Here is a 25,594-nt window from a genome sequence, read left to right as displayed (position 1 = left end):
ATGTGTATTTGCTGGACGCAGAGAAGCAGGAGATTTATGAGCTCAGGCTGCTTTTGCATTTTCCACATTTATTTAGAACTTTTTTGTCTAGATTTCCAGCAACACTTGGATGAACGTCAGAGAGAAATGCCAAAAAAGCGAAGCAAAACACAGCAGCCAATCATCTCGCTCCCAAAGCCCGCAAAACTAGCCCGAAAACCCGTGAACGCCGGTGATGCAATTATTGCACGTTCTGCGTTGGGAGCGTTGTGAAGTAATTAATGAGTTGACTCATGAATTCATGGAATGATTCACTGAGTCGTGGAACTTTGTGAGCACGAATCGTTTGATGCGGTTTTAGAAATCACGAGATTAATCCAGATTTAAATCCAACCGTTCTTTTCATTTTATTTTCTTCGCACATGACCCGCATGGGACAGGGGCGGGGCCTAAAACCTTGCTTATCTTGCCCTGGGCTTTTTCAAAATGCATTAAGAGGTCAGCATGACTATGAACGCTATCAGCTCATACCATACTTGGCTTTAAGGGTCGCATTCTTCCCCCTGGACATGGATTAGATTTGTTCCGGCACTGCTTCAGTCCAAGTGCAACCAAAGGCTTCCCCCCCAAAAAAATGTACAGATGAAACAGTAGAAAAACGCATCACAATGTTTGATTACCGTTTATTTCATTTTCATCTGTGGTTACAATGAAAGGTAACATTATAATCATTCCATCTGCGTTTTGGGCCAAATTAGGTTGAATGGGTGTATAAAGCGAAAACAGAAATACCAAATTGAAACATGCACCATTGAATTAAAACATTCTAGGGTTATATTAAAAACTGGAGTTATTGCTATTAATGTCAAGACAATGTTGGGGTTTGAATGTGTGCAGTGTATAACTGCCCTAAAAGTATATTTAATGTTAGATGTTATAACTTTAAGATCATTCATTTGTATTTTACAACTTTAAGGGGGCCGAATGGATAATTCCAATATTTTCATGTATACTAAAATCTGAGAATATGCTTTTTGGAGCAAACTGTTCTGCATATTTCCTTTAAATATAACCTATTTTTTTCTTAGTGTGTAGAGTTTAATTCTCGATCCTTGTAGTATTTAAGTCAGAAAGGGTTAAAACTAGGAACTTTTTAAAAATTATGTGTACATGATGGGATTTAAAACTATAACTTGTGGTCTGCAAGATCCTAAAATACATTTTTTAAATGGTTTCAAGGTCTGAGGGATGATGATATACTTCCTTCAACGCATGGAATTTTGAATCTGAACATTTCATTGAATTTATCAGGCATCTCTGACCAATCAACACCCTTTCATTACACATTTTCTAACTTCATCAAGAAAAGGTCAAGGGGGTTAGAGGTCGCTCTCTCCGTAGAGGGCGGTGGAGAATGCCGTGTAGTCCAGCGCCCCTGGTGGCGCTCCTGGAACCTTGTAGGGGGGCATCCTCATGATGCAGTATTCGGCTTGCTCGGGTGGAAGTTCTCTTCTCAGCTCCTCCACCAGGATGTAGGGCTGCGTTACAATACAAAGACCAGTATGTTGGAACCAGGGGTCTCAAACCGATTCGAGTGGGTCCAACTTCCATCAAAATGAAGATTTTTCACTTTTTTAAAACATTTTTGTGGGCTGCAAAGCTACAGAAAACAAATTTGAGTCATCCACCTAGAATTTGACAGTATTGCCTCACATCGTAAACAACATTAATTTTTCTATATCGTAATACTGCATATTTACATTCTGTAATTCTATATATTTCGCACCGAGCCTGAAGGTTTATTCTCATTAAAGTAACTGGATTCCTCAGTTTAATTTCAATTCAACCCAGCGAATGCTCAAAACAGAATTTAAAAAAAGGGTATTCATAATGTCAAGCTGTTTTAACCCACTTAAAATGTGTGTGAATTTAGTTTTCCATACCTTATCGGCCGCCAAAATACGGAAGGATGCCACCACCTGGTCGGCGGTGTCGGTATCGGCGGTTTCTCGAGTCATAAAGTCAATGAAAGACTGGAAGGACACGATTCCGGTGCCGTTGGGGTCGACGAGGATCATGATGCGGGCGAACTCCACCTCGCCCTAAATGCACAAACGAATGGCCTTTAGAAATGGCGCCCGCGAACATCACGCCTGTAAATATCACCGGAACCATTAGCACGGAAAGCAGCTCACCAAATCGTAGCCCATTGAGATGAGGCAGGCTCGGAAGTCATCCGTTTCCATGGCGCCATTCTTCTTCTGCGGTAAGTTATGAACAGGAGGGAAAGGTAAGGCTGCAGACGAAATTGTCCAATTCATATTTTACGCTCGCATCCAATTTGTTACCCGGTCGAAGTGGTTGAAAGAAGATCTGAATTCGTTCATCTGCTTCTGGCTGATGCCTTTGGCGTCCCGGGTCAGGATCTGGGTTTCGATCTCGTTGATGGTGCGGGCAACCGTGGTGAGGAGAAGCTCCCAGCCCACGCGGATGTGCTACATGAGTCAAATCACAAAACAGGGTGCAGATCGGTACACTTTTCCTGAAAATGGCGGCTTTTGAGCATGATTGATTACCCCGGATGTATATTGTTTTTGAGTTTAGTACGACAACCTAAGCCATCATGGGCCGATCGATGATTTAATCCATCCAAAAGATTCAAAAGACGTCCATTCGCACCTCCATAGTGAAGTTGGTGTGTTTGTTGTCAAACACCAGCGACTCCTGGATGAGTTGGTGGTCTCCCTCCAGTTTGTCAACGTTGGGCTTGTAAGCAACAATGACGTGCTCGTACTGCTTGAGTTGGGTCATCTGGTCCTCCAAGGCGCCCCCGATCTCCAGGGAGCAGCGTCCAATCTCCTGTTTGAACAAGATCCATTTCATTACTTGTACGATAAGATGTAAGAAGTTATGGTGCTCTTTGTTGGAAGCTCATCTTCCACATATTAAAGTTCGGCAACAAATGACATCTTCTCGCTGACCTACTCTCTTCTGAGAAGGTTATGCAATAATATTATCCTCCATGAGATGGTAAATAGGTATGTATGTATATATCTGTATGTATGCGTGTATATATATATAGATGTGTGTGTATGTATGTATATGTATGTATGTGTATATACATATATGTACATATATATATATATTATATATGATATATAATATATATGTATATGTATGTATGTATATATATATGTATGCATATATACCAATTTCGTCATACGCAGTTAGGCTTTTGTTGTAGATGATGATGACAGGGCCTATGTCCGATTATATATATATATATATATATATATATATATATATATATATATATATATATATATATATATATATATATATAATATAATATAATATATATGTATATGTATGTATATATACTAATTTCGTCATACGCAGTTAGGCTTTTGTCGTTGATGATGACGACAGGGCCTATATATATATATTTCAGCAACACGCGTATTTATTTATTCATGTATTTATTTATTAACTTACTTATTACCTATCTATTTATGTCTAAAATGCCTTTCCTATATCTGCATTCTCACCCTCTTGCTACTGTGACAACGAAATTTCCCGAATACGGGATGAATAAAGTTATCCAATCCAATCCAACCTCCATCCTGGCCTGGATCCAGGGTCCGATGAGATTAGCTTGAGCGGCAAACTGTCGCCTCAACCTTTCGTGGGCGTGCTGTCGTGCCAGCTCTTCTTGCATGGAGCTGTCTCTCTGAGGGACCAACTTTTTCACCTGAAACGACACCGAGAAGGTAGCGCGTTTGAAGCCGCGCTTTTGGAGCCGCAATGCCAATACTTTTCAATACCTTGTCCCATTTGACGAGGAGCTCGTCGGTATTGATGCTACTGTAAGGGTTGATAATGTTGGCCTTGATCCCGTAGCTCTGGGAGATTTTCTGCACCTCGTTGTGGATTCCCAGGATGGCCTGCCGCTCCGCATCCGCCTCCGGAAGCGTCGCTTTGAACTGCTCGTGAGCCGCAATTAGACTCTGGAGGGAGACGCGGATGCTGAAATGCTGACATTTTGGCAGCTGGGATTTTTTTTCTTTTTCGGGAGGGATATCACCTGTCATTTTAAATTCAAATGAGATGAAACGAACTCAGAGAGGGTTATCGTATCACTTTTAATTAGGCTTTTCGTGGCGGTTATTTTAAAAAATCCGGTCTAGTGAAAGGGGATTTTTGGGGCAAATGGCAGTTTGATGATAAATAAATGACTGGAATGTATCTGCCATTGATTTTGATTTACTACCACGTGTCTAAAATGGAAAGGATAACAAACACAATTCTTCTTTGTAATACAAGTTTATATGACTTATAGTCTGAGGTTACAACTTTTGAAGCTCTGCTGCTTTTATAGTCAAATTTTGTCTTCCAGGGACAATTTTGACTTATTTGTAGATTAAGTAAACAATAATAATTATATGTATCATAGCAGTCTTCCAATAATTCATTCTCAATTGAGCTAATCACTCCTGAATTTTTGCATATTAACCTCCAATAGGCCGCTACTTTTAAGATAAAACAGCATTTTCAAAGTGACTTATTCTACCATATCGCGACCGTACCTGGACTTCATCTATAGTGTGCACCATGAACATGTCCTGCAGGTCTTCCATGGCCCCCTCCATCCAGTTATTGAAAGGAGCCGAGCGTTTGGCAAACTCCAGGAACAACTGATCGATGGTCTCCAGCAGCTTTTCTGTCCGCTGGAACAATTGCAACAACGCATGAATGACAGAAACAAACCAACAAACAATGAACTCAAAACCCCCAAGATAACCTCTTCCATAAAAATCCCATTATACAAATAACCCTGACCCCCAAGCCACCACTCGCACCTGTCATGATGACGAAGCCCAGAGAGAATAACATTAGCGTGGCCTTGTTAACCCCAATTTTAGCCCGATCGGGTGAGGGAGGGGGCGCGCCGAGTGGGACGTGGACGGACAACAGCGGGCTTCTGTTGCTGTCATTCACATTTAATCCTCAGACCTTTTCAGAGGAAGTGGCCGGTGAGATTGGAACCGGTCGCGATGACAGCCATGTCTTCATCACTTGGCATATGAAACGCCTCTGCCTATTTTTGGTTGAAACCGATCGGTAGCTACTGATGTGGATCGTTAGCACACTCTGCTGGAGGACTGCGTGTGAATCCGGTCAGTAGAATGGATGAGGCTGTCTGTCTTCCAAGAAATCTTACCTCCAGGGCCTCCCTCCTTTTCTGGGTCAGGGTTCCCAGTCTGTCCCATAAGTCACAGATGCTCTGGCAGCGCTGGTTGACCGCCGCCACGTCGGAGTAGTCCAGCTCACTGGAAAAAAGAAAAAAAAAGCTTTATTGTTGGCTTATATCATGTTTTCACCCCAAAACTTGAATAAATGAAACTTGCATATTTGTTGTAGTGGGTCATGCTTTTTTACAAGACATCTACATCACAATAATTAATATTCAACCGGTAAACTAAGTCAAGTTAGTACAGCTCTGTTAAAAAAATTAACAAAATCAATATTCAGTTTTTCTGTGTTCTTTTTAAATGTGTGGCATAGCCTATGTATGAAGTAAATCTGAAATGTTTATGTCCTAAGATTTTATATTTTAATCCTAAATGACACACCTGAACTACAGATTAACCAAGAATGTAACAGTGTATGGTTGCTGGCGTGTCCAATCCCACTGGGATTGGTCACCCGACTATCTGGGACCCCCCCCGAAAAATGTAACAGAGTCCGAAAATGACATTTCAGCTCGCTTCGGTTTACCAATTTCGTCATACGCAGCTGGGTATGATGACAATTAAGCTTTTGTCGAAGCAATGATGATGACAAAGCCTATGTCCAATTATTATTATTATTTTTGGTACCCCCCCCCCCAAAAAAATCACTTGGTTTTATTTGGGCTAACTTGAAGCCTCTGGTATGGGCCATATTCAATGATACTATAAATCACATGTGTCAAAGTGGCGGCCCGGGGGCCAAATCTGGCCCGCCGCATCATTTTGTGTGCCCCGGGAAATTAAATCATGAGTGCCGACTTTCTGTTTTAGGATCAAATTAAAATCAAGAGTATAGATGTATACTAAATTTCTTGATTTTCCCCCTTATAAATCAATAATTGTAATTTTTTAATCATTTTTTTGTTTTTAGTTAAAAAATCATTTTCTAAAATCTAAAAATATATATAATAAAAAAAGCTAAAATAAACATTGTTTTAGATCTATAAAAAACTGAATATTCAGGGCTTTTAATCCAGTTCTTTTAATCCATTTATTTAAAAAAAAATCTAAATATTAAATCTAAAATGGTCCGGCCAACGTGAAATCAAGTTGACGTTAAAGCGGCCCGCGAACCAACCCGAGTCTGACACCCTTGACCTAAACTAATGCAATAATCCAAGTTTGAAGGTTTAAACTACTTTTCGGAGCCCCGAGCGTCTGTGTGGAAACTCCCACGCTAGCTCGTGCTAATAAAAATTAAAAAAAATGATAATCATAAAATAATGATGAGGGGGAAATAAAAATGTGCATGATACACGGTGCGGAGGAGGGGGACGTACTTGAGCTCCTGCGCAATGGCGGCAATCTGCTCCACTCGGTCCTGGTGGGCTGCCAAGTCGCTCTCGAAGGCCTCGTGTTTTCGCAGGATGGCTTTTATTTGAATCAGGGTCGCCGTTTCGTAATCCTTCATGGAAAGCAACATTTCTTTACCTAATAGCACAAATTGAAGGACACAGAAGTTGGGTTTGAAACGTCGACTTTTTCATTTCAATTGTGACACTTGGCTTACCGCTGGCCCAGTTTTCGTGATTGCTGGCTTTCTGGCGAAACTTCTCGGCCAGGTGATCCAGTCTCTCTAATCTGCGGATCTCCGTCAGGAGCCACTCCTCGTAGCCCTTTTCGGCGTGCTCCAAGCCTTGCCACGCTGTGGCGATATCCTGCAGGCACAACGAGATCTTACAGGCTCCGTCCGGTCTCTCTTTTCCAACCTGGCAACCGCCGACGGACGCCACTCACCGACACCATTTTTCCCTCGGAGGGCATGAAGGCGGGCCGGTTGCTGATGCGCAACTTGGTCTGCAGGGTGTTGAAGTTGATTTCCAACTGGCACTTTTCCTGCACCTTGGGAGGCTTGTGCTGGCGTCTGTAGTCGCGGAAATCCTCCAGCTTCCTTTGCATCTCTGCCATGGTCTTCTCCGGGTTGCGGTTCTCTAGCCAGGGCGTGGTGCGGCGGATCCACTCCAGCAGCTGGATGGGCAGATGCCAAAGACCATTAGGACGTAATAAGCCATGATCGTACGAGTAGGAATACTCTGATCTAGGATCAAGATGATCTTTAAAACCTCGAGACTACTGAGGGACTGTGTGGTAACCTCAGACTCAGTCTGCAGAAGGTCCACACCTTGTGGACTTCCAGTGTGGCTCCAGTTTCTTACCTAGGTCTACATTGTCGTGTGTCTTGTGTCTGTCTTGATACTGCAACCAAGAAATTTCCCGAATACGGGATGAAATAAAGTTCTAATCTAATTTGCGGGAGCTATTGTGTCTGATTAAAACCCAATTTTCTTCTGATTTGTGGATGGATTGCGACTGCACTTTTTACTGCAATTCCTAATTAAACAGTGACTTTTAATTTTAGAAGGAACACTTACAGCTCATTGTTAATGAATCATATACAGTAATCCCTCCATTATCGCGTATTCACTACTTTGCGATTTTTTTTTTTTTAAGTTCATAAAAATGTGAAAATCCACGCTGAAACTCATAAGTGGAAGCCACTCTTGGTACTAGGACTCAGCACTGAAAAAAATAAAAAGTTACAATAGGGGTGACCCTACTTTGCGATTTTTCAATTACTTGATCTATTTTAACCGCGATATTGGAGTGCTTACTATAGAGTGAACTGTGAAAAATAAACTGTAACCTAACGAGACTACCATATATTGTATCTATCCATAGATGAATACACGTTGCATATTTCTATAAACAGCAAAAATACCAAAATATTCTCCTCACAGCAATTTATGAAATCCTCAAATTTACAGAGGAAAATAGCCATCTTTGAATTGAATCTTTTAAACAACCACTCATTAGTCTCATTTCTATTTTTCCACTCTTTCTCATCTAAAAATTCAAATACAAAGTCCACTTGACAACATTCCCTATCTTTACCTGGCTGGCCAGCCTCTCATACTCCTCCATCAGCTTTTCATTCTCCTGGTTGACACCAAGCACCTTACAGATTCTGTTGGCAGCAGTCTCGGCCTGAGAGGGGATTGAAAAAAAAGCACAACAAAATCTATTGCCAGTCGAAAAAAAAACAATTGTATCTGGAAATTCCGGCTGTGGTCTCTAAATATGACTTTTGGGTTCATTTTCAAATGCGATTGGGCACCTGCTCCGCGCCAGCAAAAGCGTGATAGAAGCAAGACACGTAGGTCATAATGGCTCTTTCGTCGGGTTTAGGCGTGTTGATGATATCTGTGGGAGAGGAAGATACATTATTGTAAACCCAGTAAAAAAAATTTAAAAAAATTGCGACAATTTCGGAAAACCTTCATGATCAAATTGGCTGCCGTTGACGTCGAAAGACAGCCAATCCGTTTAGAATAGATTTTTTAATCGCTACCAATGCCTGGGTTCAATTCAATTGGACTTCTATTGCCATCAATGGCGGCGAAACATGAGCCAATGCCAGTATTCCCAGTTCAAATAGATTTGATGTCTACACATGTAAATAGCAGTGAATGAGTGAAAGCAATTAAGCGTTCAGATGTATAAAGATATATCGTAAACTTATCCGCTTGTTTTAGAGATGTTAAAAGTTTGTTCATCCACAAAATTTTCCTGAAGTACAAAAAAACTAAAAAAATGAAGAAAAACAAATCCCAAATAATTACCTTCAGCATCGAGCATTTTAGGAATGTCCAGGTGTTTCTCGGCGAGTTCAAAAGCCAGGTTCAGGTTCCCCATTGGATCATCCTAAATAAAGAAATACAATTCCACGTGACGTAAACAGCAATGTCGGACTTAAAATGCCTGACCTTCATGCTGGGAAGACATCTCATACTTGCATGCAATTACCCATTTGCCCAAGAAAATGGCACCGAGCCTAGTTTTCATTAGATTGATGGCCACGGTTTGACCAATGGCGTCTTGATAACGATTTGGCACAACAACAACAACAACAACAGTGGATTCTTCCTAACGACTCCTCTTCTCGTTAATTATACGTTTCAGATTGAGTATTTGGGTAACGGCAAAGTGTTAAATGCTGACTGAAGCCGAGCACTCTGCTGAAGATTTCGATTAAAACCAGGTCGGCTTAGGGGATTGGCTATTGTCTGTGCACTACAAAGGCGCCGTGGCGGTCGCGGCATGACGGGCAGGCCCAGCTGATCCTCCATCTAACTATGGATGAGATGGTGCCGGAATGGGAGGACACCCCCCGAGGGGCTTTATGTGTTCACCTGGGTAAAAAATCCTGACAGCTGCACAATGGCACTGTTTCATCTAAAAAAAATCTAGAGAAACGGGTGACGTAGCATTTTTTTCCTGACTCTTATGAGAAGTAGCTCGTGTTTCTGCGACTGTTCAAGCCAGTGTTGAAAAGCGAGGGTTTCCGGTTGCAAGAGTGACGACGGATGAATTTCTCCTGCTGAACCGCCGCGGTGCCTTGATTAGTTCGGAATGAACTGCTCAAAACGTGCTTTTCACTGTAAAGTATCTTATTTAAAAAAAAAAATAATCCCACCCACACAAACCAAATTGGGATGTTTCTTGAAAAATCTGAAAAGGACTATTTAAAGAAGAAATTACATTTTACGTGTTTGGCAGGGCATGGAATCAATTCCAACTAAGCTGTTCTGGTTTAAAAAAAATGGAGTTCTCATCAGTTAGGCCTGGAAGTGTGTTGTGTTGGTTCCACAGACATTTCAACTAACGGGGGTTGGGCTGAAATGACAGGCACCTGACTGCAATCTGCTGATTGCACTTTCCACATACCAAATTTGTGGAAAGGTATCACACGTGCGGGGGTGTTCAAACTTTTTTGCTCCAACGAGTTAAGCTTCCACCATCTATCTTATTTACAGGCCACTGAGAAAGGTCAGTAATTGTGTAATGATATACCTGCCATTAGACTCAATCCACATGTATGGGAGCGGTGGGGAACCTGGGTGAAAATCTACTCATTTCATTATATTAATAAATTTGCACAAGGGCTTCAGTCAGTGTTAGTTTTTGGGGGAGTGACACAAAGCATCCCAGGTGACACACGTGCACGACACCTTGCTGAGCTTAGAGTAGTCCAGCAGGTCGGGTCTGTGTCTGTGAATCAGGGCGCAGAGGGCCAGGCCGTCCTTCCAGCTTCAAGCGGCCGTGAGCAGAGAGAGCCGACATGTCAGTTTGCGGAAAACTGAAGCTATTTCAACCATTACATTTGCGGATGCCAAAATGTCGAGTTTGGGCATATCCTTTAAAAGTCTGTTTTTTTGGGACATGGCAACTATAAAACTCGACAAATGGAAAGACAAGGACATTAGCTCTGAAACGTTTTTGGGGGGTGAGAAGGTCAAGAAGGGCATTTTGGGACTTACCTGACGTGGAAGTTCTGGACATTGACATTCCTGTAGGGGGCGGTTTTTCTCTGGCACCACAGAAGAAGACCCTCTTTGGCAGATGTTTCTGTTCAGATGTTAGAGGTACAGTCGCTTTGTGTTCAGATGTTAGAGGTACAGTCGCTTTGTTCAGTTTATGAGAAGATAATGTCATGTATTACTAGAAAATATACAGTGGTGCTTTGAGCTATGTGCTATGTGTCATTATTTTTTTTCGTTTAAGGTAATACGTTTTGAGTTACAAGTGTAAAACAATTTTTAAAAACTGTATTTTACTCCCCCACCTTCAACAGAAATGTCCTGAATGGCAAAACGGAGAATGATCGTCCAGATCATTCCAAGCGTCATTTTTACATTCCCGTCAACAATCTCTGAAAAACAAGCAGAAGTGATTACGGTCATTGTTATGTCGTGATATTTCATATAGTGTAGTCAAGGGCTCTCGTACCTTCAGCCCCGATGGAGACCAGTTTTACCCCTTTGCTGGTGATGTAGTCCAGTGCTTTGTTGACGTTGGCAATCTTGTGGAAGCGCATCTTTCCTCTATCCGGCTTTGATAGCCTCTCACCTGCAAACGTGAACATTCTTGTAATAAAAAATTGTTCACACAAATGTAAAATGAAGTCGGACACAAGTAGGTGACCTGAGATGACTTCCAGAAGCAACATAAGTTTAAGTCCATTCCTCAGGTCTTCTTCAATGTTTTCAATTTGAGTGCCAGCTTTTCTCAGGTGGGAGTTGCACCAGGCAGTGAAGGTCTAACAAAGATAGAAAATCAATCACACTTAAATGACTGCAATGGAAATTCAATGGAATAATTAAGCCTCGTATTCAATGCATCAGTATCCAGACCACGGCATGTATGGATCATACCAAAAATGACACATAGTTGAGCGACCACAGATTGGATCTGACTGACAATGATTTCTTGAACTGGTAACTCAGTTTCTAGTATGGATTTTCCCATTACAGTTTGAGGGGAAACTGGCCTGCAGCGACCCAAATGAGTCAAATGTCCCTTCGTTTCAGACTCTTCAGAAGAAATGTGCTGTATGAGATACTGTAAATCCCGTTAAGATGGGGTTATTGTCCATCTCCTACTATTTTTGTCAGGTTGCTCATTCGCCAGCGATGGATGAAGGGCCGGCCGGGAGCCGAACGCGGAGCTCGGCATTCCGGCTGATATAAGGCGTTAAATATAGAACGATCTGGGGTGTGCGTCGTGATAAGGGACCCGCCGGGTGGGAACGACATTACGACGCGTCGTCGTAAAAGTGTGAGCGAGAGTGTCGAGTGGACCAAGAAATGATTCCCTATGGTCGGTCGCTATTGGACATTTGCAACGTGATTTAGGCGCTCTTATCCCAATCATTCTTCCAGGTCACCTTCATTACTGATAAGATAATACAATACGTTGAGATAAGTGCCAACATGGTGAAATATAAGACAAATTGTCATATCAAACAGGGCGATTTGCGTAAAAAGGAGTACTGGAATGCACAACCTGTATTTTAGAACAGTATCTTACTGTGCATAACAGAGGTTTTTGTTTAAAATGTAGTTTTTTGTCATTGTTGTACGATAACGGTGTCAAACCGCTGGTTGGTTCGCGGGCCGCATTAACGTCAACTCGAGTTCATATGGGCCGGACCATTTTCGATATAATACCTAAACATTTTTTTTCAATCGTATTAAAAGAACTGGATCAAAATCCCTAAATATTCAGTTTGTCTAAAAGTAAAACAATGTTTATTTGAGCTTTTTTTCCTTAGTAAGGGAAATTGTCTTTTAATCATTTGTTTTTCAAAACAAAATATATTTTTTAAAATAGAAAATATTTTATATATTTATTTTCAGATTTGACAAAATACTTTTTGAACTAAAAACAAAAAGATTTGATTTAAAAAAAAATCTCAATTATTGATTTAAAAAGGGGAAAATCAGGAAATAGAATATAAATCTATAATCTTCATTTGAATTTGATCCTAAAACAGAAAGTCGGCACTCATGATTTACTTTCTCGGGCCGCACAAAATGATGCGGCGGGCCAGATTTGGCCCCCGGGCCACCACTTGGACACCTGTGTTGTACGACATCAAGAGATCCTAAAACTAAATTTCACTGCACTCAATTCATTCATTTTCCATAAAACTGTATGATTTGGGTCGTGGGTGCGGTAAAGCCAGAGATGTCACCAAACTGATGAGGTCATGGGAAATTGTCCCCGATCACGTCATCTTCATGTAAAGTGGCAATTCTGAGAAGCGCAGTGCTATAAGTAGCCCCAATCAAAGTGGCGAATGTTCTAGCGTACTTTGGGTGACAGCGTAACACCGACCGACATCCAAGCCAGGAAGCAACTTACTACAACAATGCCGAAGCCAGCCAAATACTCAACAAGACCCACTCAACTGCACTTAAAATAGGGGGGAAAGCATAGGTCATGGAAATGCGGGTATATATACTCATCCTAAATATAAACTCACCTGCGGCAACAAAAGCTATGCAGGCCAATGCAGTATATTCTGCATCATAACGTTGAATTTTGTTGTTGTGTGTAGGTACTCTTGAATAACAATAAGTACGTCACGATAAAAAAAGCATATTTAAGTACACTGAGACATTTTGTGAGAGTACAGTAATCCCTCGAATATTGCGGCTTCAACTATCGCGGCTTCAACTATCGCGGCTTCACTACATTGCGTTTTTTTTCTGGGGGAATTTTTTGGGGTTAATTACATTTTCTTGTAAGTTCATAAAAATGTGAAACCCCACGCTGAATTGCAAGCATAAGCCACTCCCCTTTCTTCCGCTTGCTACTAGAACTCAGCACTGAAGTAAAAAAATAATATATATATATATATATCTATATTTTCAATTTCATAAAAATGTGAAAATCTACGCTGAAATTTGCAAGCAGAAGCCACTCCCCTGTCCTCCCCTTGCTATTAGGACTCAGCACTGAAGTAAAAAAAAAAAATTAAATAGGGGTGACTCTACTTTGCGGTTTTTCGTTTATCGCGGCAATGTCTAGTCTACATTAACTGCGATAATTGAGGGATTACTGTATAGTATGTTCAAGACCTTCATGTCATTAACACATAGTTATGAAATTCCAAAATCCAGGTAAGATATAACAAACCTTGTACATACATGTGGTTTGGTAAAATGTGTCTTTTTTTAAATTCCAAAATAGACTTCATAATAATAAGCAAGCCTGTTTTACAAGAAATATCATTTAACAGTAAGTCAAACGGTCGCTTGGTGTTTGCAACTCATGTTTCACGACTGAAGACAGAAAAAAAAAACCATCTGAGTGATGCTTCCACTGTGTATGAAGAAGTTAGCTTCATGTTGCCAAAAATACACGGTTTCGTCATCCTATGGTGGGGGGGCTCGGGAGTTAAAAGCTGGGGGCCTCCAGCTGTGCAAAAAAACTCAAGCCATAAAGCCCTAAAAAAAATCAACTGCCAGCGTGTGGGGGGGTTTCTGGGCCCAAGGCTATATTGAGATTCAGGCAAGCGCTGTATTTTCTGCATGCCATCCCTATAAACAAAAGAATTCCGAGCCAAGGACAGCAGCTTAGCCTTACTACAATGCCTGCCCGGTGTGGCGGCGCTGGTTTAAAATTAGACGCAGCATCCATTCTAAATCCCGAGAGCGTCATCGTGTGTTGGGAGCATCTGTTGACAGCTCGCATTCCGGGCGTATCATCGGAGAGAGTGAGCAGAGACGCTGGAAAGCAGGGTTATTGTTAGCCTAGCTGGTACTCGTTGCATCCATCCGTCAAGCTTTGGCACATTTGACTTAACTGGTGAGAAATTTGGAGGGATGGTCATCATTTTGTTCATTGGGATGTATAAGTAAATATCACTATTAACTCTTTCACAGCATGTCAAGCACACAAAATGCTGTAAAAATGAAATAGGGCCCATAAAAAATGGGGTTTATTCAAAATATTATTGTCCAAATGCTTGATTTTGAACCTCACCTTTGCAAGCATTATTTATTTTCTTTCTCCCTTTTTATGAATTTAAAAATAAAAAAGAGTACATGTTTATGTTTTCATTTCTGATCTAAAAAGGACAGTAAAAAGTCAATATTAATCTATTAATTTATTATTTTTTTTAATTTTCTTGAATCATTAAAAATAGTAATACAGTAACTTTTTCGTAATTCTTTTATTTTTGGAATTATATTCCATCTTCCATGGAGGAGTACACCCGTTTTATTTAAATTTTAATTTAGCAAGGAACATTATTTAGTACAATTGCAAGTCACAAAATGAAGCGGAGGGCTGGATTTGTCCCCCGGCCCTCGAGTTTGACACCAGTGACCTCGCTCGGGGCAAAACAACTACATGATCCTCCACTAGATGGCGTATTTTAAGTAAGTGTCCACCTTGTGTCATTCTCATAAACAGCCCTCACCTGCAGAACGAGTAAATAAAAACTGTTGACAAATTGACAACTGTTTTGCTTCAGTAGAAGGATGCTGATGTTCAAATATTTGTACCATAATGTTATACAAGGGTGGGGTTAACACTTTAATAGACACGATCGTTGAACCAAGGGCTTTTCTTCGACTTACTTTCCTCTGCTGTTGTTCCCAGGCGGGGTCAAGCAGCATGTCCCGGTCCCACTCGTCTTCCTGGAGCATGTACACATCCTCGTAGCCGTTGTTGTAGCACACCGTGCTCTCGATTTGGGTCATGGTCATCATCTTGGCCCAGAGTAGAATTCAGGTTAAATATAATGTAATTTCGTCCGACTTTTTAGGTTCTTTTCTCACGCTTCGGCCTCGTCTCCCCGACCCGACGGATGTCTGGCCCCGGTTGCCATGGGCGGGCCCGAGTCGCCGAGTTATCATCAGTAGGGGCGTGGTCACGTAACTTCTCGTCCAATCACGTGCGCGCGCTCGTGCGCACGGGCACGGGCACAACAACTATGGCACTATGACAAGGGGGATTGTTTCCAAGTTTGCAGCCTTTTGTTATGGGAATAAGTTACATGAAAATGTTTTAAAATACGTGTTGAGAAACAAATTAAGTGGCAGCAATGGTAAAATTTGAAATGTACTTTTTTTGCAAATTGTATTTCCCCCTTTTTGGGGTAATACACTGACATGTTTTGGGTTGACATTAACAAGTTAAGCATCATTTACCATTTTTTAGATGTCTTTTTTGGCCCTGTCCAAGAAATTGATAGACAATTAATCATAAATCTTATGTTCATTTTGTAAAAGTTAAAAAAAAGAACAAATGTCAGAAAAACAGCTTTTAATGAATATGAGGACTGTCATAACAATAACACAAGAAAGGGTTTGGTTCACATAAATAAAAGTATTCTTCCTCACAAAACCCACTAAAAAGCACCAAAACTACCGAGTGAATTTGAGATATGACAGTTTCTGTGTTGTTTACTTTGGAGAAAGCCCAGCTGCCCATCTTCTATCCTGGTTTTCCTCAAAACAGCTGAATGGACACCTATTCCAGTAGACTTTGGGTGTCGCCCACACCCATAAAAAAACAGGAACTAAAAAAAGTCCATGCATTTTTTGGGGGCTCGTCCTCAGTTCCGTCACCTCAGCATTCTTCACGTCCATTGTCTTTAGAACGATTCGCTTTCGTGAGAGGGAAAAATAAACTGAGGCAGGTTGAGTTAATGCACCAGTTCGACTTTGTCCTTAAGGGCCAGAAAATGTCAGATGCTGCATTTAAGGTGCTACAAACTTGTGGTACTCGCTTTGCAAAATCCGAGTGCGATGTGTAAACTTGCAAAGTCTAAAAAAGGAGTGAATGAACCATGGAGACGGAGTGTTTTCTACAAAAAAAAGGATAGCATAGCAAAAACACCTTGACCTTTTGGGTCAAACAGAGTGTTATGATACACACAGAGGCACGATCTGGCAATCTGGGAACAAAGCGGTCCTGATTTTTAACAACCGCTGGTACTCGAGGCATCGTACGGCTTGGAGGAAATAAATGGAGTGTTTGAGCTCAGGGGTACGGAGCCATTTTGACTTGTAAGTGTCCGTTCTGTGGCAGACTGCTTTGGGCCGAGGAAGTGGGAACATTTTTCTTTGTTTTTTTGGCATCAATCAGTTAGTCTCATTTAGACTACATGGTCGCCGCCACTCTTGGCCTCGTTCGTGAATCCATTTGTTCGATACTAAAAAAAGACACAGAAAAAAAAGACATTAGCTCTACTCCTTGACAGTAATTAAATTGAAAGGACGTACCCCACTTGTTGCCCACCAACACGGGGCAAGCTGCATGTCTCGTACTGTAGTCGCCCTCCCCGCTGGGAAAGAGATTGTACCAGAACACTGCAGTACCCTGGAGACAAAATACAAACACACGCACACATTGGTCACAAGTGACAAATACGACACAGCAATAAAACCATGAAACAGTTATTTGGTGGTTGCCAGGTCCTAAGTAGCATTTTGTAGTTCATTTTGCCATATTGACATAAAATGCTTTTGTTTCCCAAATCTATTGAGGGTTTTTTTAAATTATCTCAAATTCCAAATTTCTTTCCTGTTGTATTTAAAAATATTTTGATATATATGTATATCTATATCCGTTCTCTTCATTTTATAAACTTAGTTAAAGCTGAAACACACACAAAAAACATTTAACAAGTATTTTCTACATAACTAGGATGTAAAAATCTGAAATTTTAGCCTATTTAGTGGCACTTTTGAATTCAGTTTGGACCCAATAAAATAATTAAAAGGCAGGAATAAAAATATAATATTTCTTTCTAACACGATGTAATAGTCAGGACTAATATGAACCAAATTGACACCTAAAAAAAAATCTGAAGTTCCATGAATCCACTCAGCTACTTTAGTACATGAGAATCTATTTTCCTGGCTCCTTGCATTAAGACAGCAACTTAATATTCAGTCATTCATAAGGTAATAGTAACCTTTAGGGGTGTAACTGACGCGCCAACGTCTGGGAATACTGTAGCGCCCCCTGCTGACACGTCGCTCATCTACAACAGAAAGGGGAGATTGAATTTGAGTACCTACTCATTTGTCTGAAATATATACGTGACATGAACTCACATAAAAGAGCCACGTTGCTATGCGGTTGCCCGTCCCCAGCTCTTTGAAGGCATCTGGCTCGTCTTTCTGCGCAAAACATAGAGGCAAGTTGACAGGTCTGGATTTCAAAACGTATTGACGCACGTGGGTGTGTGCGGACGTACCCTTCCAAAGTCGAAGTGAGGCTCGTATTGACCTCCGACACCGTAGTTGGCAACCTGTTGAAGGGACAGTATTTGGAGTTTTCTGGTCTCAGAATATGTTAACAGTAATACACAAACTATTTTAGTGTCATTTTCAGACCATGCAAGAGGGTGGGTCTGATTACAAAATGCTTTAGATGCCCTTTGGTTTACTTTTGTGCTCAATTGTAAACAAATTAACCATTACAAAGTCCGATTTAATTCAGAAAATACGTAAAATACAAAATGACCTGTAGCTCCTCTGCTGTGTCCATCTCCAAACCAGTGAGATCCTCAATTCTTTGGTTTATCTTCTCAACGATGGGATCTTCGTAGGCAGTGAGCCAAGCGCTGCAACAGAGGAGGGTTGGTTGAGAAAGAAGAATCACGAAAAATCACCAACGAATGAGCCGGCGATGAGAGAAATCATGCTGAAGGAAATGTTAATCATGATCAAAAGAGCGTCTGCCCAGAGAAGTAAGCATGTGGCCCAAAATTCAGGATCTCCAATCAGCTCAGGAGGGTTCAGGGCAAGGATATTTAATGGATTTTCGGGAAATTCTACTTTTACTTTACAAGGCGTTTGCGTTTCGGTAAGAATGTAACAAATCATTTGCCATTTTTCCTCCTTGATGAGTCATACTGCGGGAGTCCAATTTAGCCAAGAAAGATATTTTCTCATGTGTCTTGCATCAGGAAGTTATGAAAAAGTCCAATTAGCTTTCCTCTCCACATTCCTTGCAAAACAAGCCAAGTACAACAACCCCTTTAACTTTTCAAAATGACAAAGTTCACAGTCAGGCTATGTGACTGCCAAAACTAGATTTTGTGACTCATCACATTTACTGGGGGAACAATAAAAATAAAAAAAAGGAAAATCAACAACTTTCTTTTGTGTTGCTTTCAAAACTCGACATACACTGCAAGTCATAGCAGAACAAGGCCATGAAAGAATGTACTCAGGCTTCATTCCAGAAATAAGACCAAGAGGAAATATGCACTGCCTTGACCTTGAATATTTTGGCAAAAACCTCGGCGACCAAGACTATGTTAACTCGCGAATCGAAGCAGCCCGAAAGAACAGCTTTGCTAATGCAGCAGTCTTAGGTAAGCGGCAAATAATTTCAATTCTTAACCAAGCTGCGAGAAGATTTAGTTTGACCCGTTACCCCTTACCTCTTGGAGACTCTGTATAAGGCCGTGGTAAGCTTCCCAGTTTGGGGGTCATGCACCGTGGCTCGCCTTAACTACGGGAGTTCCCGCCCCGAGGTGGATATAGAGGGTGGACAGGAAAAAAACAAACAAAAAAAAGCAATATACCAGAGGACAGTGAGAGAGAAGAAAAAGAGGGAGAGAAAGAGAAAAGCAAAAAACAGTCACTGGATGTCAATGTGCCAGCTTAAAAAAAAAAAAATGGTACCAAAAGTTTGTTTCATGAGGCTTGCACTTGCCAGCAAAATATTCATCTTTTTGCCTTTGAAACGTCTCTGGGCTTGTGAAAAAGCAACTATGTTAATAACTAGAGCAAAAAAAGTACAAACAGGAGGGAAAGGGGGGAAGACCACCTCCTCCATCTGTGATCCTGGTGAGCCCCTGAATGGAACTTACCTTTTACTGATCCTGTAGGGCGCCGTCTCCAGCACTCCCGTGGTGGGGTTGGAGATGGTGGCCCTGCGTAGCTGTGAAGCCAGGCACAGGATTTACCGCACACATGCCAGCGTATGTGTGTTTCTCGCTTTTATTCTCTCTCTATGTAGAGAGTAAGTATAATATACTGAGGCCACTGCGCCAGATTGTTTCAGAGGGGTCAAAAACGGCATGTTGTAATTGCTTTTGTACTACAAACACAGTGCCACTAACGGTTTGCCTCTGCATAGTAGAAATCAATGACGTTTTCCAGAGGAAAGAATTCCAGCAGACTCAATGGAAAACAATGGCCGAGACTCGTTGAATACGAAATTTAAAGTGTGTCAGAGGAGGAGGTTCATTCCGAAGAACGTGTTTATAAGGAGATTTTACCATAAACAAATAAATGGTGCAGTGCAAAAAAAGCCTTCCTTCTGTTACATAACTTCCAGGAATGACTGTGGCTTTCTGTCCAACAGCGAAATGGGATTAAAACAGTTTTTTTTTTCACTTTTTTTGCTCTGAAATCAGTTACAAATACAGAACCTTCTATTTTGTTTTGAAAAACAAAGGGATTTGGGAAAAAAATACCAGGAAAAACACCACCACAATTGTTGACACTAACACACGACAGCTTACCTTGGGTTTGGCCAGCTCTTTGACCCTCTCAATTTCTTTGTGCGAGATGATGTTGAGGAAACGGACAATGTATGGTCTGTCCCACTCATCCTCCTGCTTGACCGGTCCCAGCAGATAAAAGGGGTTGCGTTTGTTGTCGTAGTAACGGCAGAACAGTCGGCTTTGCCTTCGTGTGGTCTGAACGCAAGAAAGAAAAACAGGTGGTCCGAGTGTTGAGAAAAAAATGTCTAGTGGGAGATTTTTTTTTGTAATTTAAATGTACTTCTCACCATTTTGATGCCCTCCCCACGACACAGCATTTCATACTTCTTCCTCTCAGGCATCAGAGTGAAAGTATTCCTGTCCTTTTTCTGCCTCTTCACCAGTTTCTTCTTTGGTTCTTCTTTCTTCTCAGGTTCTTTCTCTGTCTCAGCCTCCTCCTTCTTTTCCTTTCTCTGCTTCTCCAACTGGAACTCAAAGTACTTGACATTGCCTTTGGCCCGTTGATGTTCTGGATCTGAAAAGCAGGACATCTGTAACTGTTATCAAACAAAGACATCTGCAACGGCTTCACACGAATATTCTTTAAGAATAAAAATATGTTTCTCCAGAGCAATTTAGCAAAGAACCCTCCAGTCCACAAATCGCATCGGTTTTTATTGAGATGGCTTTTTGGCACGGGAACCAACCGAGTTCAAGGAGATTCTTGGTGTACTCCAAAGCACGTTCCAATCGTCCTTGCTGGTAGATGGCATAACTGAGGTAGTCCAGCAGAGTCACCTTGTCCACAGTGGACTCCTCACCACCATCCAGCTGCTTCAAAGCCTGTGCCATCCACAGCTCTGTGTGGTAGTAGTCAACATCCGAGTAGGCGATCTTTCCCAGCTCGTAGCAGTCCTCCACAGTCATAACGGTCTTTTCTTTCACTCCTGAAAAAGACACACGGCCATTTTGAGATGAAATCAAACCGAGACACGAGTTTAAAGAGGTACTCTATTTTCATTTCCGCATCCCTGGGCTATTGTTTGGATTTATTTCTTCTTTGGAGGGATTTATTTATTTCATTTTCAGGCTAAGCATTAATTTTATCGCTTTGTTGCAGTTTTACGACATGTTCCTGCCGTTGCACGCTGGCATACTTTAAAAAGGCGGATTCTTACCAGGTAAGTTTCCTGTCGAAATGGTGTTGGCATCTAATTTGTATGTGTCTTGCAAACGGAGAAGAGCTTTGGCCGCGCCCGTCTGGTCTTCTTCTGTAGGGAAGTAGCGCCTCTGAATCGTCAGGTTGGAAATAAAACCTGATGGGGCAAGCAGAACGTGATGCGGCGAGTGAAGGATAAGTGGAGGGATTAACGTTGTATTTATTTATTTTTTTATCGAACCATCTGTGGTGTCGCTAAGGACGAGGCTCTCCAGATCTCCCCACTCCGTGTTGAGCCTCTTCATAAGCTTAAAGGCATTGACCGGGTGCCCCAGGAATCCTTCGGGGTCTTGTGTCGCCATGGCGGACAAAGATTCCAATTTATCAGCCCACCTGCCAAAAAAAACGTTAAATTTACGATGAGAAGAAGTCGAAATGGGGTCGTCGGCACACTGACTTTTTGACACGCTCCAACTTGTTCTCCTCGGCTTGGATGTAGTCCTTCAAGGATGTGATGAGATCTTTCTCGGTGAACAACAGATCTGTCATTTGACCTAAAAAAACACACACGTGAGATTAATACATATCAATGTTACCTCTAATGCAGGGGTGTCAGACTCGGGTTGGTTTGAGGGCCGCGTTAACGTCAACTGGATTTCATGTGGGCCGGACCATTTTAGATATAATATTTAGATTTATTTATTTTTATAAATGGATTAAAATAACTGTATTAAAAGACCTGAATATTCAGTTTTTTATAGATCTAAAACAATGTTTATTTTAGCTTTTTTTAAATATTTTTTTAGATTTTATAAAATGATTTTTGAACTAAAAACACAGAAAAAAATGATTAAAAAATTCCAATTATTGATTTAAAAGGGGGAAAATCAGGAAATTTAATATACATCTATACTCTTCATTTTAATTTGATCCTAAAATAGAAAGTCGGCACTCATGATCTACTTTCCTCGGCCACACAAAATGATGCGGCGGGCCAGATTTGGCCCCTGGGCCGCCACTTTGACACATGTGCTCTAATGTAAGAAAAATGAGACCTTTTACCTATGGAAGTAAAAAAGTCATGGGCTGAGATTAAATGCTGACCACTCAGTAGCAGAAAACACCAACATGGCAGCAGCTTCCTGTGGAGAGATGGGTTCCAAAAGACATTAATATAACGTTTCATGGCGGTGCGGTGTTACCTAGACAAAATGTGTGTGTTTGTTTTGGTAGGAGTGTTCGTCTTTACTGCATGAGAAAATGCCATGAAGATCAATTACTCTTTCGGGCAAGTTGTGATGGGTCCATTTTTCAAATACGGGATACATTTTGACATGCATCATGAGATCATAAAGGCCTGCAGTTAGGGCAGGTGTGTCTACAAGTTGAGACCAATCATTTTTTTCTCTACATTTTTCAACTCAGATTAAATGCAGTGCAATGCAAACTACCAATGTGGGGGAAAATACACATAGCTGGTGTGGGGAATGTTGACTGCCAAATCTCCTGGAGGTGTAAAAGTGAATGCCCCAATGATTCTCTCGACATGTCTGGCCTGGGATTTCCTGCGGTCAACTATTCGGCCAATGGTAAGCCAAGACTGAATGCATGTGACCCTCTGCAAAATAAGCTCGCCTGGTGAAGTGGAAATGATCTCACCAAGTCACACAGTGACCAGATGAAAATATATTGAAACTTTTTCTGAAGTAAAGCAGAAGCAGGTTCAGACAGGTTCTGCCAAGCGGGCAAGCTTCTAGAGAAAATAAAACCTCATGTGGCTTTTCAATTTAGGTCAGCGGCGGGGCAAAATAAAAACAGAGCTGCCATGCTTTTTATAGGGAGGAATTTACCACACGTTTAAATTCTGTCACCAAAACAGAGGATTAAATTCCAAATACTCTGAGCAAACAAGCTGTCCCATCCAATTTCATTTAAAAATCCTTGGAGTACACCTCACTGACATTTGGCATGACTTATTAACTACAAAATCTATAAATTTGTAATAAATTGTCAGATGAGCAGACAAGGTATCTTCTTAATCAGTTTGCAAATTAAGCAAAATAACAAATGAAACGGCCTGGACTCCTCAGTAATTTAAGGGTCAGATACAGAATAATATTAAAAGTATTACAACGCCATGAAGATGAAAATTTTCACATATATTGAAAAAAAAATTGAGTTTGTGTTGGCCATATTAAAACTGAGCTAAAAAAATGTGAACAAATATTCAACGTGTTTGTTTTCTTCCATTTAAAAAAAAAATATATATATATCGTTTTTAATGCATCTAAAGTCCCCAACAGGCAGGTTTTCCTTAGATTAAGGATAACTTTTCATGTATTAATAGTGAATGGAAGAGGAAAGGACTGCCACGTCTTCGCCCCTCCCCGCCGGAAAGACCGCAGCCTTGCCGGATAAACACAAGCTTTTACCCGTGCTTAACTTGAACAAATACGCTTTCAAACATCTTGGCTACAAGTGTTTCTTTTGTTTTCATCATCAACACATTCAGCTTCCAAAAATAATTCATTCTCACCATAACTAAGCGAGTGTTAGCTTTTAGCATCAGCTAGCATTCAATCACGACAGTGACACATTATACGAAATTTAAAAGACATCGCTACTTAACATTGAATGACATTTTAAGACCTTAGCAGTGAAAATAAAATGCCAATAAATAAACAATAGTAACACACTACGTATAACAGAAAAATCAACGTCCGTCGCAATCCACGTTGTCTAGGTTACCAGACTAAAACCGGCAGACGAAATATACTTCTTTTAACTTTAATCATTCATCCTTAATCATTCAAAAAGAACATTGTCGTCAATATAATAAGCTTTAACCTACTTTCCAGTTAGCTAGTGTAGCTTAGCCTAGCGCAGAGACACTTCGAGCTACAAAGTGAAAGTACTACTTCATTGGAACGCGTAAACAAACAACTCAAGACAATTTTTAATATCATATTTGACAGCCTTCACCTGATAAAATGCATGATGTCTTCAGGGGAATAAAAAAAAAGTGTGCCAGTGTTCAATGGCGATGTTAAAAGGATGAGGAAAGTCAAGTTGTCCTATCTGAGATGTCCCGTCGAACTGGTGGACATCTGCTTCTTTTTCTGCCTGGACAAGCCAAGACCAAAAAGGACTACGTGCAGAGTCTCACATGCTTTTGGAAGGGGGCAGTCGTTTTCCGATCTTCAGGGGAGGTGTCATCCATACGTGGGGTGACAGATGATTTCTATAATCTGTCTTTTTTATTTTATTTTATTTAACTCATTAAAGAACCACACCGTGCCACATGTTCAAAACTTTGTGTGAAAAAAAATGGTGCTTCGGTGGATATGAATGCATGCTTTGCAATCCTTAGCATACACGTTTGGGAGCCGTTTGCAGATACGTATAAAGGTTTCTTATTCCTCCCACATTCCAGAAAAAATCCCCGCAAACCAAAATGTGTCGGATGGGAGGGCAATCCAGAGTTCAAAGGGGAGGAGTTAAATTTGTGGGCGTGTCCGGGGAGGAGTATTTGGGATGCAATGAATCTTAGTCTCTGGTAGGAATGTCGCATGTAAACACGACAGTTGTTTAGAAAGAAACTCAACAAATGATGAAAAAAGTTTCTGAAGTATACTTCTGGAACTTTATGCAGCAGATGAGTCGCCCAATGGATTCACATACGTAGCTCTTTTAGCTCCTAAACACTAATGAATCCAGTATATTTGGGTGACTGTAACATGGTATGAAGTCCTGGTCAAAGCCCAAGTTAAGGAATCATCTCTTTCATTAAATTTGGATCATCGTTTCCAGTACCTCTGATGACCGACCACAGTCTACTCGTTCAACTACCACCATGTGAAGAAAAAAAGCAGATCTGATGATTTAATGACAGATGAAGACTAATGGTCGACAGCCTGCATTTACTGTGTTCTTGATCCTCCCATTTCTTGGCAGGGCGGCAGTTTAAAATTAGTATGTAGTGACGATTTTACAGAGCAGGCCTCTGCATTTAATAGGTAAAACACCTGCAGCAATTTATTTTGTTAGTACGAACGAATAGGGTCCTTTTGCAGAACAAAAACGTCTTAAATTGTGGAGAGAGCTGCAAAAATGAGCCCTGAACCCCCAAAAGTACCAAATAAAAATAAGGAAATGAGGGGCTAACATTAAAAAGAACCCAGTCTTGCACAGGAGTATGTTTGCTCTGATGTTTATTTTTTTACACTTTACACTTTGCACCGTCTTTGTCCATTATGGACATTATTAAGCAAAAAAAAGAACAAGTGCAACCATTTGTTTTACTATCCCACATTAGTCATACATCAGAGGAGAAAAATCTATAGTGGCATTGAACTAGATAAC

General features: G+C 40.9%; 2 protein-coding genes across 4 annotated transcripts; both read right to left on the bottom strand.

Moving 5' to 3' along the window:
* Positions 1–968: 968 nt before the first annotated feature.
* actn2b (actinin, alpha 2b) lies at positions 969–15,423 on the bottom strand. Of its 2 annotated transcripts, XM_077613543.1 has the most exons (21): positions 15,200–15,423; positions 11,253–11,367; positions 11,058–11,177; positions 10,894–10,980; positions 10,589–10,676; positions 10,280–10,358; positions 8,891–8,972; positions 8,386–8,471; positions 8,163–8,255; positions 7,008–7,238; positions 6,781–6,928; positions 6,551–6,701; positions 5,201–5,309; positions 4,566–4,706; positions 3,804–3,986; positions 3,596–3,730; positions 2,659–2,838; positions 2,328–2,474; positions 2,175–2,240; positions 1,923–2,081; positions 969–1,517 (listed from the first exon to the last, which is right to left on the bottom strand). In XM_077613543.1, the coding sequence occupies exons 1-21, from the start codon at positions 15,329–15,331 to the stop codon at positions 1,359–1,361; spliced, it is 2,691 nt and encodes an 896-aa protein (XP_077469669.1). In that variant the 5' UTR covers positions 15,332–15,423; the 3' UTR covers positions 969–1,358. The 2 variants fall into 2 exon arrangements, with proteins under 2 accessions (XP_077469669.1, XP_077469670.1); XM_077613544.1 differs by having other exon boundaries at positions 11,058–11,367.
* A 1,222-nt stretch (positions 15,424–16,645) lies between these two features.
* On the bottom strand, positions 16,646–24,567 carry p4ha1b (prolyl 4-hydroxylase, alpha polypeptide I b). 2 transcript variants are annotated; one of them, XM_077613896.1, is made up of 15 exons: positions 24,215–24,567; positions 22,295–22,374; positions 21,690–21,786; positions 21,474–21,625; positions 21,252–21,389; positions 20,781–21,020; positions 20,382–20,608; positions 20,113–20,289; positions 19,456–19,526; positions 18,099–18,198; positions 17,830–17,883; positions 17,687–17,752; positions 17,545–17,613; positions 16,850–16,946; positions 16,646–16,779 (listed from the first exon to the last, which is right to left on the bottom strand). In XM_077613896.1, the coding sequence occupies exons 1-15, from the start codon at positions 24,226–24,228 to the stop codon at positions 16,709–16,711; spliced, it is 1,653 nt and encodes a 550-aa protein (XP_077470022.1). In that variant the 5' UTR covers positions 24,229–24,567; the 3' UTR covers positions 16,646–16,708. The 2 variants fall into 2 exon arrangements, with proteins under 2 accessions (XP_077470022.1, XP_077470021.1); XM_077613895.1 differs by lacking the exon at positions 19,456–19,526 and adding an exon at positions 19,024–19,094.
* Between the last annotated feature and the right edge of the window lie 1,027 nt (positions 24,568–25,594).

Source organism: Stigmatopora argus, chromosome 11 (genome assembly GCF_051989625.1).
Source record: "Stigmatopora argus isolate UIUO_Sarg chromosome 11, RoL_Sarg_1.0, whole genome shotgun sequence".
Taxonomy (NCBI): domain Eukaryota; kingdom Metazoa; phylum Chordata; class Actinopteri; order Syngnathiformes; family Syngnathidae; genus Stigmatopora; species Stigmatopora argus.
This window is presented reverse-complemented; position numbering and strand designations above follow the sequence as displayed.

What these genes read in the sequence shown, in the direction of transcription:
- p4ha1b (XM_077613896.1), bottom strand. An exon ending in CCTTAGCGACACCACAGATG is followed by an intron (nt 21,390 to 21,473) that starts GTTCGATAAAAA and finishes TTGCCCCATCAG; the next exon opens with GTTTTATTTCCAACCTGACG. An exon ending in TTCGACAGGAAACTTACCTG is followed by an intron (nt 21,021 to 21,251) that starts GTAAGAATCCGC and finishes TGTCTTTTTCAG; the next exon opens with GAGTGAAAGAAAAGACCGTT.
- actn2b (XM_077613544.1), bottom strand. Translation starts at nt 15,331, where the DNA reads ATGATGACCATGACCCAAATCGAGAGCACGGTGTGCTACAACAACGGC. An exon ending in GCCATTGCGCAGGAGCTCAA is followed by an intron (nt 5,310 to 6,550) that starts GTACGTCCCCCT and finishes TCTTTTTTCCAG; the next exon opens with TGAGCTGGACTACTCCGACG. An exon ending in CTTTCAACCACTTCGACCGG is followed by an intron (nt 2,241 to 2,327) that starts GTAACAAATTGG and finishes AACTTACCGCAG; the next exon opens with AAGAAGAATGGCGCCATGGA.